General features: G+C 43.5%; 1 protein-coding gene across 1 annotated transcript in view; it reads left to right on the top strand.

Annotated features, from left to right (window-relative positions):
* Positions 1-12,453, top strand: part of GRIN2B (glutamate ionotropic receptor NMDA type subunit 2B) — a 482,648-nt gene that overhangs the window by 409,715 nt on the left and 60,480 nt on the right. Inside the window, exons 7-8 of the mRNA XM_043441483.1 lie at positions 11,096-11,298; positions 12,093-12,264. Of these exons, the coding sequence (XP_043297418.1) occupies positions 11,096-11,298; positions 12,093-12,264 (375 nt within the window). The remainder of the gene's footprint in view (positions 1-11,095; positions 11,299-12,092; positions 12,265-12,453) is intronic.

Here is a 12,453-nt window from a genome sequence, read left to right as displayed (position 1 = left end):
AAACATTCTATGTTAAAAGAGGCATACTTTACTTCAAAAAAAAAAAACCAAAAGTAAAATTTTGTGCATAAAATATTATAAAAAACAGTCAGAAGACAAATCTTAGAACAGAAGAATATTTCAAGTATGAAGAATATTTCAAGTATAAAGGGTTCCTGTCATGCAATATACCACAGCTCCCTATGAGTAGATAGGAAAGACAAACAACTCAATAGAAAATGGGTGAAAAATTCGAACAGAAAGTTAAAGAGGAAAATCGAAACAGACGTACAAGGTGCTCTGGCCCATTGCGAGTCAAGGAGATGGAAATTAGAGCAGTTAGATACCATTTTTTATTCTTCAGATTAGCAAACATTAAATAGGGATGACAACCTAGTGCTGGCAAGAACGTTAGCCAGGTGCACTCTTGTGCTTTGCTGATGGGAATTTCAGTCACTCTAAACTTTTAGTAAAGTATTCTTTCTGGCAACATCAAGCACATTCAAAAACACAGGTATTCTTTCATTCTGCTTTTTTATTACTGGGAATCGATGCTTTGGAAATACCAAGATATGTACCATGTGTTTTGGTTAAGTTTCGAGGGAACATTCTAAATGTTTATCAATAAGGGTATGACTGGATAAATTAGAGTGTATCCATTATTAGGAAGTACCATGCAGCTAAACGGCTTCCCTGGTGACTGAGCATAAAGAATCTGCTTACAGTGAAAGAGACTCAGGAGATGTGGGTTCGATCCCTGAGTCGGGAAGATCCCCTGGGGGAGGGCATGGCAACCCACTCCAATATTCTTGCCTGGAAAATCTCATGGACAGAGGAGCCTGGTAGGCCACAGTACATAGGGTCACAAAGAGTCGGACACAACTGAAGTGACTAAGCACACACGCATGCATGCAGCTAATAAAAGGAATTAGGTCTACCATCTATTGAGTTGGAAGTCCGTGGCATGTAATTAAGTGGAAAAAGCAAATCTGCAGAGACGTGTATACTACAATCTGATTTTGGAAAAATACATACCTACTCACACATACTGCTTCCTCAAATGTATGTGTATTCTGTGTGAATATAGAGAATGGATGGTTTTACACCAGAAATTCACTTGGTTACCAGGAATGAAGGGAAGAAAATATTGAGCAAAATGAAGCGTTATCAGATACTTAACCTTTGAAAATCCTCAGAGCTAAGAGGCATAGTTTGTTGTTGTTCAGTCACAAAGTCATGTCTGACTCCTTGTGACCCCATGGACTGCAGCATACCAGGCTCTTCTGTCCTTCCCTATCTCCCCTAGTTTGTTCAAATTCATGTCCACTGAGTCCGTGATGCCATCCAATCATCCCATCCTCTGCCATTCCATTCTCCTTTTGCCCTCGGTCTTTCCCAGCATCAAGGTCTTTTCCAATGAGTTGGCATAGCTTTCAGTTCAATTCAGTTCAGTTCAGTCGCTCAGTCGTGTCCAACTCTTTGCGACCCCATGAATTGCAGCACGCCAGGCCTCCCTGTCCATCACCAACTCCCGGAGTTTACTCAAACTCATGTCCATTGAGTCGGTTACGCCATCCAGCCATCTCATCCTCTGTCGTCCCCTTCTCCTCCTGCCCCCAATCCCTCCCAGCATCAGGGTCTTTTCCAACGAGTCAACTCTTCACATGAGGTGGCCAAAGTATTGGAGTTCCAGCTTCAACATCAGTCCTTCCAATGAACACCCAGGACTGATCTTCTTTAGGATGGACTGGTTGGATCTCCTTGCAGTCCAAGGGACTCTCAAGAGTCTTCCCCAACACCATAGTTCAAAAGCATCAATTCTTTGGCACTCAGCTTTCTTCACAGTCCAACTCTCACATCCATACATGACCACTGGAAAAACCATAGCCTTGCATAGCTTTAGGGGAAGAGAAACAGGAGTGCCCTGCTCTCCTCAGATTTCTGTCCTGTTAGGAGTCTCAGGCCTGCCTCAGGGCAACCCCCACCCATGGTCAGACACAGCTGCCTGATGGACGTCACTTTGGGATGGGATGGAGGTGCAGATTTCCCATTGCCTGGCAGAGACTCTGCCGGTCCCTTCCACTTGCCATGTAGTTTGAAATTTTGCATTCCAACAGTCAGAGGAAGGCTTCAAATAAGCAGCGAGCATTTAGTGTTAGATCCAGGTGTCATCTCCAGCCAGAAACAAAAATGCTCTGATTTGGGAAAAATAACCTCTGATGCCTAAAGAGGCTCTAATAAGTGCTTTCGTTCCAGAATCTTGAGAAATGACTTTGCCTGTAGATGAGAGAGGGCATCCAGGAAGAGAGATGCCCTCTGCTCTCTGATGAGGGACCACAGCGGCCTTCACAGCAGCCCTGCCTGGGCCCTTCTTCTCCATGAGGACACATTCCCCCAGGAGACAGACCCAGGGACTTCCGGAAAGAATATGGTCCCTGTGTGTCCCAGGGTGCTGAAGGCTGCCACCTTCACTGCTACTGGTGGAGGAACCTTAAAGCAGAAGGAAGACTTTGACATCTCAAATCAGCACAGATTGGTTCTAGAATTTTCCTGAGGGAAGGCTTATGGCATAACATGCTCTAGTTTTGTGAGGCAGACTTTCTTCTGAGGAGACTTCCCGGCCGAACAGGTGTTCAGCTTGTACTGTGAGAACTGATCAGAAACCCTCCAAATGACTTCATGTTTCCCTGAGAAAACTAATCAGAGATTTTTTTTTTCTCTTGAGGAAGATGATTTCAGGTCTCCAGAGATCTTTTGAAATGTTAGTGTGGCAGGGAACTGCATTTTTTATAGACAGATGTTGTTGTTAAATGTGTTTGTGGAGATGATGTTTGTTCAGTGCTGCCCTCTGAGGAATTCAGGGCGCTTTACAGACATTTTCTTCGTTATTTCTTAAGGTTTTTTCTTTCTCCTGAACATATTTTACTCCTTGACTATAAATTTTTCATTCAGCTCTTCTCACTGGATTTTCTCTGAAATATTTCCTGTTTACTTCATTTCCTCCTACTCTCTGCATTTCCAAGATGATATACTCATGCTGGTTCAGACATCCTAGAAAAGACTTCAAGATTTTTCCTTTCAGAATCTCAGGCTTCTCTTTCTGTGTTTACTTTCACAAACTTTCCCATTTATAATATTTTCACCATACTTTCCCCCGCTTGAAAGAAGAATTGCTTGAAACATACCTTATTCTTCCACATAAATAGTCCCTATGTTAACTTTATTTGTTTACTTGTTTCTACCAGTCTTGCTTCACAGAGAAGTTGAGGTAACTATTGGGTTGGCCAAGAAGTTCATTGGGGATTTTCCATAACATTTTTAACCCAACAATTTGTGGTAACTAAACATATTCTTTGGGCTTCCCTGGTGGCTCAGCAGTAAAGAGTCAGCCTGCAATTCAGGAGATGCAGTTTGATCCCTGGGTTGTGAAGATCCCTTGGAGAAGGAAATAGCATCCCACTCCATTCTTGCCTGGACAATTCCATGGATAGAAGAGCCCGGTGGGCTGCAGTCCATAGGATGCAGAGCTGGATACAACTTGGTGACTAAAACAACAACAAACACATTCTTAAACATGAGTACTGTGTATTGGCATTGCATATCTGATATTCATAGCAGAATTGTGTTTTTTTTTAACCTGGTTCTCCTTTCAGTCAGTCCTAAAGGAATTTGTTAATTTCCTTCCCACTGTCATCATCCTTGAAGAAACAATCAAGAAAAGACAATCACGACTGTAAGGCAAGCTAATCTTCTGTAGACACAGGTCAGATACTTCTCGCCCTTCAGGAAATAACCTCTAAGAACACCTTTTTACTGGTTCTCTCATCCGATGATAATGTGGTAGGGAGCCTGTGTCCTCAAGAGATCTTGGGAGCATGAGAATATATAGAAAACACCTAGAAATCACTCCATATTTTACAGATGTGGGAACTGGGGCTTAGAGAGTTACAGAAATTTGTCCACAGTCACAGTAATACTTAGGGACATGTTCAGAATTTCATTTAGGAGACAAGACATCTAAAAAGTCACTAAAGAAGGTAGTAAAGAGTGTGAAATAATGATTTAGTTACACTGAGCAGTGGTGAGCTGGGAAATGTTTAACATCTAGGGGTCTGGGTGAGCAATGCATGCGTGCTCAGTTGCTCAGTCATGTCTGACTCTTTGCAACCCGGTGGGTTATAGCCTGCCAGGCTCTTCTGTCCATGGAAATTTTCCAGGCTAAAATACTGGAGGAGGGGTGCCACTTTGGGATCTTCCTGACCTAGGGATCGAACCCATGTCTGCTGTTATTGGCAGGCAGATTCCTTACCACTGTACCACCGTGGAAGCCCATGTGTTTGCATATCTGTGTGCTGGGAGTGGGCAGAGGAAGCCCCAAATTCATGGTGCCCACGGCCAGTTTCAAACCACCAACCTGAAGCCATTGAGCAATGAGTTGGGAAGAGATGGGTGCAGGCCAGCTGGGCGTCTGGAGGAACAGAGATCTTCGGTGTGGGGGGAGCGGATCTGTAAGGACCAGAACTGAGCAAGACCAACACTCCTCTCCACACACGTGAAGGGCCATCCTTGGTCTCTGCATGGAGCAGCTGCAGGAGTCTGCATCTTTGCTCTTGCTTTTATTTCAGCAGATAAACTTCTCTTCACCCACTAAGCCATCACTTCCGTTTCAAGGCCCAGCTTTAAGAAAGGATCCTGGTCAAAGTATTCCCTGACGCTTTCAGAAATGGTCACTTCTACTCTGAATCCCAGAGTAATTTTTTAATACCTTTTATTAGGGTAATTAGCAAAGCCTGACTTGATACTATTGTCAGTAGCTAGTTTCTTTCCCTCATAGTAGCCCTTATAATAGCCCTCATGGTCAAAAAAAGAGTCTGAAATGCAGTACTTGGGTGCAATCTCAAAAACAACAGAATGATATCTGTTCGTTTCTGAGGCAAACCATTCAATAGCACAGTAATCCAAGTCTATGCCCCAACCAGTAATGCTGAAGAAGCTGAAGTTGAATGGTTCTATGAAGACCTACAAGACCTTTTAGAACTATCACCCAAAAAAGATGTTCTTTTCATCCTAGGAGACTGGAATGCAAAAGTACCAAGTCAAGAGATATCTGGAGTAACAGGCAAATTTGTCCTTGAAGTACAAAATTAAGAAGGGCAAAAGCTAACACAGTTTTGCCAAGAGAATGCACTGGTCATAGCAAACACCCTTTTCCAACAACACAAGAGAAGACTCCACACATGGACATCACCTGATGGTCAATACCGAAATCAGATTGATTATATTCTTCACAGCCAAAGGTGGAGCAGCCCTATACAGTTAGCAAAAACAAGACCAGGAACTGACTGTGGCCCAGATCATGAACTCCTTATTGTCAAATTCAAACTTAAATTGAAGAAAGTACAGAAAACCACTAGACCATTCAGGTATGACCTAAATCAAATCCCTTATGATTATACAGTGGAAGTGAGAAATAGATTCAAGGGATTAGATCTGATAGTCAGAGTCTGAAGAACTATGGACAGAGGTTCGTGACATTGTATGGGAAGCAGTGATCAAGACCATCCCCATGGAAAAGAAATGCAAAAAGGCAAAATGGTTGCCTGAGGAGGCCTTACAAATAGCTGTGAAAAGAAGAGAAGCAAAAGACAAAGGAGAAAAGGAAATATATTCCCATTTGAATGCAGAGTTCCAAAGAATAGTAAAGTAGGGATAAGAAAGCCTTCCTCAGTGATCAGTGCAAAGAAATAGAGGAAAACAATAGAATGGGAAAGACTAGAGATCTCGTCAAGAAAATTAGAGATACCAAGGGAACATTTCATGCAAAGATGGGCACAATAAAGGGCAGACATGGTATGGACCTAACAGAAACAGAAGATATTAAGAAGAGGTGGCAAGAATACACAGAAGAAATAGACAAAAAAGATCATGATCCAGATAACCACGATGGTGTGATCACTCAGCTAGAGCCAGATATCTTGGAATGCAAAGTCAAGTGGGCCTTAGGAAGCATCACTACAAACAAAACAAGTGGAGGTGATAGAATTCCAGCTGAGCTATTTCAAATCCTAAAAGATGATGCTGTTACAGTGCTGCACTCAATATGCCAGCAAACTTGGAAAACTCAGCAGTGGCCACAGGACTGGAAAAGGTCAGTTTTCATTCCAATCCCAAAGAAAGGCAATGCCAAAGTGTTCAAACTACCACACAGTTGCACTCATCTCACACGCTAGCAAAGTAATGCTCAGAATTCTCCAAGTGAGGCTTCGCAGTACGTGACCCTGAACTTCAGATGTTCAAGCTGGATTTAGAAAAGGCAGATGAACCAGAGATCAAATTGCCAACATCTGTTGGACCGTAGAAAAAGCAAGAGAGTTCCAGAAAAACATCTACTTCTGCTTTATTGACTACATCAAAGCCTTTGACTGTATGGATCACAACAGACTGTGGAAAATTCTTCAAAAGATGGGAATACCAGACCACCTTATCTGCCTCCTGAGAAATCTGTATGCAACTCAAGAATCAACAGTTAGAACCAGACATGGAACAAAATACTGGTTCCAAATTGGGAAAGGAGTACTCAAGGCTGATTATTGTCACCCTACTTATTTAACTTATATGCAGAGTACATCATGAGAAATGCTGGGCTGGATGAAGCACAAGCTGGAATCAGGATTGCTGGGAGAAATAGCAATAACCTCAGATATGCTGATGACACCACCCTTATGGCAGAAAATGAAAAAGAACTAAAGAGCCTCTTGGTGAAAGTGAAAGAGGAGAGTGAAAAAGTTGCATTAAAACTCAACATTTAAAAAATGAAGATCATGGCCTCCTGTCCCATCACTTCATGGCAAATAGATGGGGAAACAATGGAAACAGTGAGAGACTTTATTTTGAGGGGCTCCAAAATCACTGCAGATGGTGACTGCAGCTATGAAATTAAAAGACACTTGCTCCTTGGAAGAAAAGCCATGACCAACCTAAACAGCATATTAAAAAGCAGAGACATTACTTTGCCGACAAAGGTCCATCTAGTCAAAGCTATGGTTTTTCCAGTAGTCATGTATGGATATGAGAGTTGGACCATAAAGAAGGCTGAGTGCCAAAGAATTGATGCTTTTGAACTGTGGTGTTGGAGAAGACTCTTGAGAGTCCCTTGGACTGCAAGGAGATCAAACCAGTCGATCCTCAAGGAAATCAGTCCTGAATATTCATCGGAAAGACTGATGCTGAAGCTGAAACTCCAATGCTTTGGCCACTTGATGCAAAGAACTGACTCATTAAAAAAGACCCTGATGCTGGGAGAGATTGAAGAGAGGAGGAAAAGGGGATGACAGAGGATGAGATGGTTGAATGGCATCACCAACTCGATGGACATGAGTTTGAGAAAGCTGTGGGAGTCGGTGATGGACAGGGAAGTCTGGCCTGCTGCAGTCCAGGGAGTCACAAAGATTTGGACATGACTGAGTGACTGAACTGACTGAGTGTCTTTCCCAGATGATGCTAATGGTAAAGAACCTGCCTGCCAATGCAGGAGATATAAGAGATGCAGGTTCGATCCCTGGGTTAGTATGATCCCCTGGAAGAGGGCATGGCAACCTACTGCAGTGTTCTTGCTTGGAGAATCCTGTGGACAGGGGAGCGTGGCAGGCTGCAATCCATAGGGTTGCAAAGAGTCAGACATGACTGAAGGAAATTTGCACAGTGTCTTTCCCCAGGAGACTGTCCTTGAAGGACAAAGGACCATGTCTTACTCCTTCATTTTCCGAGAAGCAGTTCAGGGTGGTGGGTGGGAGCCTGGGCTCTGGAATCAGGCTGGTCAGCTTCAGAGCCAACACTGTGCTCACTTACCTTGCTACCATGAGCAAGTCATCAGAACTCTCTGATCTCACCTGTAAAATGAGACCTTAAATTGCATCCTCCATCTCATAAGCTCACTGTGGCGATTCATGAGATTCCTGGATGTGGTTAGTACCCAGCACATACTAAGCCCTCAGTAAACATGGCCTGGTGTTCTTTTCTTTAGCACGTAACTCAGTGCCTGGCACAGAACTGATGTGCAGTTGACGTCAGTTGCATTGCATTGAAATGAAGCACGGATGTGATCCAGCGAGCTTGACAGGAAGTTGGGAAAAAAAGAGTGCTAGAGGAGACCATGTGAGCAGATGATTGCTGGGGAAATGAGAATGAGATAGTAAATAAAAACTGATGGATCATAGAACTGCAGGATCAGAACCTAGCTCTCCAGCTGTGATATGATGAACACAGAGCCGGGTAGGATCACCTACTCCCTCCCCTTGCCCTGTGTGCTGAACGCTCTAAAGTCTGGAAATATACCATTTTTCGTGGCAATAGCTCATGTAGACTGCTGTTCCTTGAAATAGCTCCTTTTCAGTACTGTACAGTTGCTTTAAAAAATCTAAATGCTAGACATTAGTATAAATACTGTTGAATTTTTTTCCATTTCATTCAATCCATTATTCCCGCGAATTTGTGTTGCTTCCTACCTTAATTCTGCATTGCAGTCTATCTTCTATCCGTTCTAGTTTGTGTTATCTGCAACTGGGTGAGCATGACTTTTATTTTGTTTTCTGAAACACTATCCAGGCCCCTTCTAAAAACAGAGTCTCCAGACATGTTGCTAGAGACCTCTTTCTGTGTTGGCGTTGATTCATTAAATGATCTCATATTTTTTTTCTCTTTGGGTATAGATTTTAAACTCCTTTCAAATCTATCAAGTATATAAGGATCTGTATTATATTCCCTCTTGTTCACAAGTTTCATGAAAAAACTTGCCGGCATGCTATGTCTGCAGCATTTTTGTTTCACCAATAAAGCCAAGCTATCAGAAAAGAAAATGTAGCCAACTTGTTGAAACCTGTTCCTGATTAACCTAGGTGAACTTCCTAAACTGACTTCCTTTTCTGATTTTAACAAGAGATGTATGTTTCAAAATAGTGAAGTTAACGATACCAAGATAGATTAGACTCAATGCCCAGACCTCGACCATCTAGCTGACAAGCCTGAACACAATCCTGAGAGTTGTGGAAGGTTGTTGAAATTTTTGAATAGGAATTATATGATGATACGATGTTTTAAGAAGATCCATCTGGCAGCAGTGTCCTCGGTGGATGCTAGCAACATGTTATGTGAGGTTTGATGTTGCCCACAGTGATCCCAGAATAGGCTTCCAGACCATTGGTATAGCAATAAAGATGGAAGAGAAGACATTTGGGTTTAAAGAAGAAAATTCAGTGAGACTATTGGGGTAACACAGTAGCAGTGAAAAAATAAAAATAGATAGTTTGGGGCTTCCCAATCTTTTTCACATAATGGAATATGCAGAAAATGTCAATTTGGCCACTGGGGAAACTAGGGCTGCTTGGATAGGGCCATGACCCAGTGTCATCGGCCTCTCAGGGCTGGGGCCTCCCTTCTCCAAACCCCACGTCCCCCATATCACACACAAAAGACATTATTAAGATCTCCACATGGACATTTTTGTTTTAGAAATAAGTAGTCTTAGCAATATGAAGCTATTTGAACATTTTCATTTTAGAAATGAGTAGTCTTAGCAATATGAAGAAAAACAAACTTGCACCAAAGTCAGGACCAGCAGTATGGAAGAGACTAGATGTGTAAAGGGAAGCCATGTTTGCTTCAGGGCCTAATTCTGAACAGATGTGAAATATGGCTAACATGCTTGGAAGAGAACTAGCATCAAGGTTAATGCCAAGCAAGAGAAGCCAGGCCACCAAGCCACTGCCCATGCTGAGTGACACAGGAGAACAGAGGCGGTGGCTATACAGCCTAACTTGGGCATGAAAGTAGGCAATGCCCACCAGACATTCTGGGGGGAGGTATAGACCGCACCTAGGGAGGCACTAGGTAGAAACTGAAGTGTAGACAAACGCAGAAACGAAGAAGTGACTTTGAGTTTTGTATTCATGTGGAGATCTAAGCCCGTTTGCTTGGAAGTGTATGCAGTCCTGCCCATTTATTGCTCCTTGTTGGTTTTCGAGGTTCGTAAATTAAGTCGTTCTGTAGTTTTGGAGCCTCACCTGTGCTACTAATTTGCTTTGCTGCATGGAGCAAATTATAGACTGGGAAAATGCGGGAACTTGCCATCTATAATTCGTGGTGCTAATTGAAGATGTTTGGTTTTAGAAAATTAAAAGGTGTTTCCTTTTTCTTCAGTAAACTCAATGATAGAGTGAGAGCAGGAACCTTACCAGCAAGGCGTGCAGATTCTATTATAAAAACAGGAATGAATGGCTCTTTTAAAAAGGAATGGAACCCACACATTTCTCCCAGTGCCTGGCAGCAGGGCCACCATGTGCCTGATGCCAGGGGCACCCATCTTTACACTGGAGTGTGTGACATGGGGGCACACGGCCCTTGTGGCCACATGTGACAGCTCACAGAGAGACCTCTCTGATTCCCCCTGGGGCACCCACCCAGTCCAGCAGGTGCCTATCTGCATTGACCTGTGACATTCGTCACCCCCACGATCACACTCCCTTCCCTAGGCAATATGTGCTCTAGTCTTTCATCCTGACTCACCGTTTTATTCCAATTCAGATCCACCCAGTTGTCCACATGGCTCCCCCCTGGACCTCTGGCACGGGCCAAAACACATCCTTCTGGATTACTTGCTCCAGTCGCTCTGTTGACCTTTCCAGAACTGCACTCTGCTCTCATCATCCCACTCCTCACTACAGTTAAGGAGAAATACCGCCAGGCACTCCAGGCAGGCAGCTCTGGCCTCCTCCCAGCACTGAGACATGCGTCAGTTTTTGCACTTGTCACTGGGCACTGTCAACATTCGATTACACTTTGACTCCTTCACTCCATGTGAGCTTGATGAAGGGCAGGGCTTCTTTGACCCCCAGGGCTTAGCAGCGTGTCCAGCACATAGTAGGCCCTCTTTTCACATTTGGTACATGGGTGAGTAAATGAATATCCTGCCTTCCTTAGATCCAGACACAGTATTCTCATCCTGAGCACATGGACAAAGCCAGCATCTTTGACTTTCATTTAACAGCTGGTTAGGTGATGCCAGGAGAGGCCACCCTGTCTCCGCCAGTGGTTTCTGAGTCTTGCCTTTATCCCTGTGCAGGTAGGGAAGTGGAAAGACAAGTCCCTGCAGATGAAGTACTACGTGTGGCCCCGAATGTGCCCTGAGACGGAAGAACAGGAGGATGACCACCTGAGCATCGTAACACTGGAGGAAGCCCCATTCGTCATTGTGGAGAGCGTGGACCCTCTGAGTGGAACCTGCATGAGGAACACGGTCCCCTGCCAAAAGCGCATCATCTCTGAGTATGTCACCTTCCCCGGGGCTCTGGGGAGGGAGTGGGGCCTGGGACAGTCAGATTGGCCCCAGCCGTTGGCACCAGGCTGGGATCCGAGGCACAGAATTGATTGGGCGCCATGTCTGAATCCTGTTGCTGTTGCGTGATGGGGTTTCCGGCAGCCCTGTGGTCTGGCATCTGGTTCTATCCAGATTGTGACCCGGGAGAATTGCCACTAAACCTGTTATCATTTCTGAGGCTTTGCCTGGGTCTCCATGAGATTCAAGTTCATGGAGATTTAAATTTACATTGGCTTTGAAAGATGTTTTTTTCCGGTCAGCATGTCTTGACATTGTGAGATTTAGAAACATTTTGGGAAATAGATAAAACTAATCTTATGTTGTTAGAAGGCAGGATAATGGTTCGTTTTTGGCGAGGGTGGAAAGGGTCTGGAAGGGAGATCAAGAGGCCTCTAAGGTGCTGGTAACTCTTCTGTATCTGGATTTGGGTTCTGGTTAAATGTTTGAGTTCCATGTATGAAAATTCATCTAGCTGAACCCTTCGGATATCTGTATTTTCCTGATGCATTTTATATTCAAAGGAACATTGAAAATTATGAGAAAACATGGTCCAGTGTGATGAGATAATGAGATTATTTTAGTTCTGTGTTCTGATTTATGTCCTCACTCAGGCCTGATATAAATTGTGCTGAGCTGTGAAGGGGCGCCCGCTTTGTGGTTGGAGTTTTAATGGCAAAGGGTAATATTTTGCCTCTTGTGTAAAAGCCTGGTTTTTGTTTTTTTTGTTTCTTTACCCGGTCAGAAATAAAACAGATGAGGAGCCAGGTTACATCAAAAAGTGCTGCAAGGGGTTCTGTATTGATATCCTTAAGAAAATTTCTAAATCTGTGAAGTTCACCTATGATCTTTACCTGGTTACCAATGGCAAGCATGGGAAGAAAATCAATGGAACCTGGAATGGTATGATTGGAGAGGTGAGTGTCAGGAGTTAAGGGCCATTTCCATGTTTCATTTATTTCATCTAATATAAAAAAATGCCTATTTCACAATCAGCATTTTTATTGGAGAATACCTGCTTTTACAATATTGTGTTCATTTCCGCTGTATAACGTCATGAATCAGTTATATGTAAGCCTATATCCCCTCTCTATTCTGCCTCCCTC

Source organism: Cervus canadensis, chromosome 21 (genome assembly GCF_019320065.1).
Source record: "Cervus canadensis isolate Bull #8, Minnesota chromosome 21, ASM1932006v1, whole genome shotgun sequence".
In the NCBI taxonomy this organism is placed as follows: Eukaryota; Metazoa; Chordata; class Mammalia; order Artiodactyla; family Cervidae; genus Cervus; species Cervus canadensis.
The sequence above is the reverse complement of the archived record's forward strand: the minus strand, read 5'-3'. Positions and strand labels throughout refer to the sequence as shown.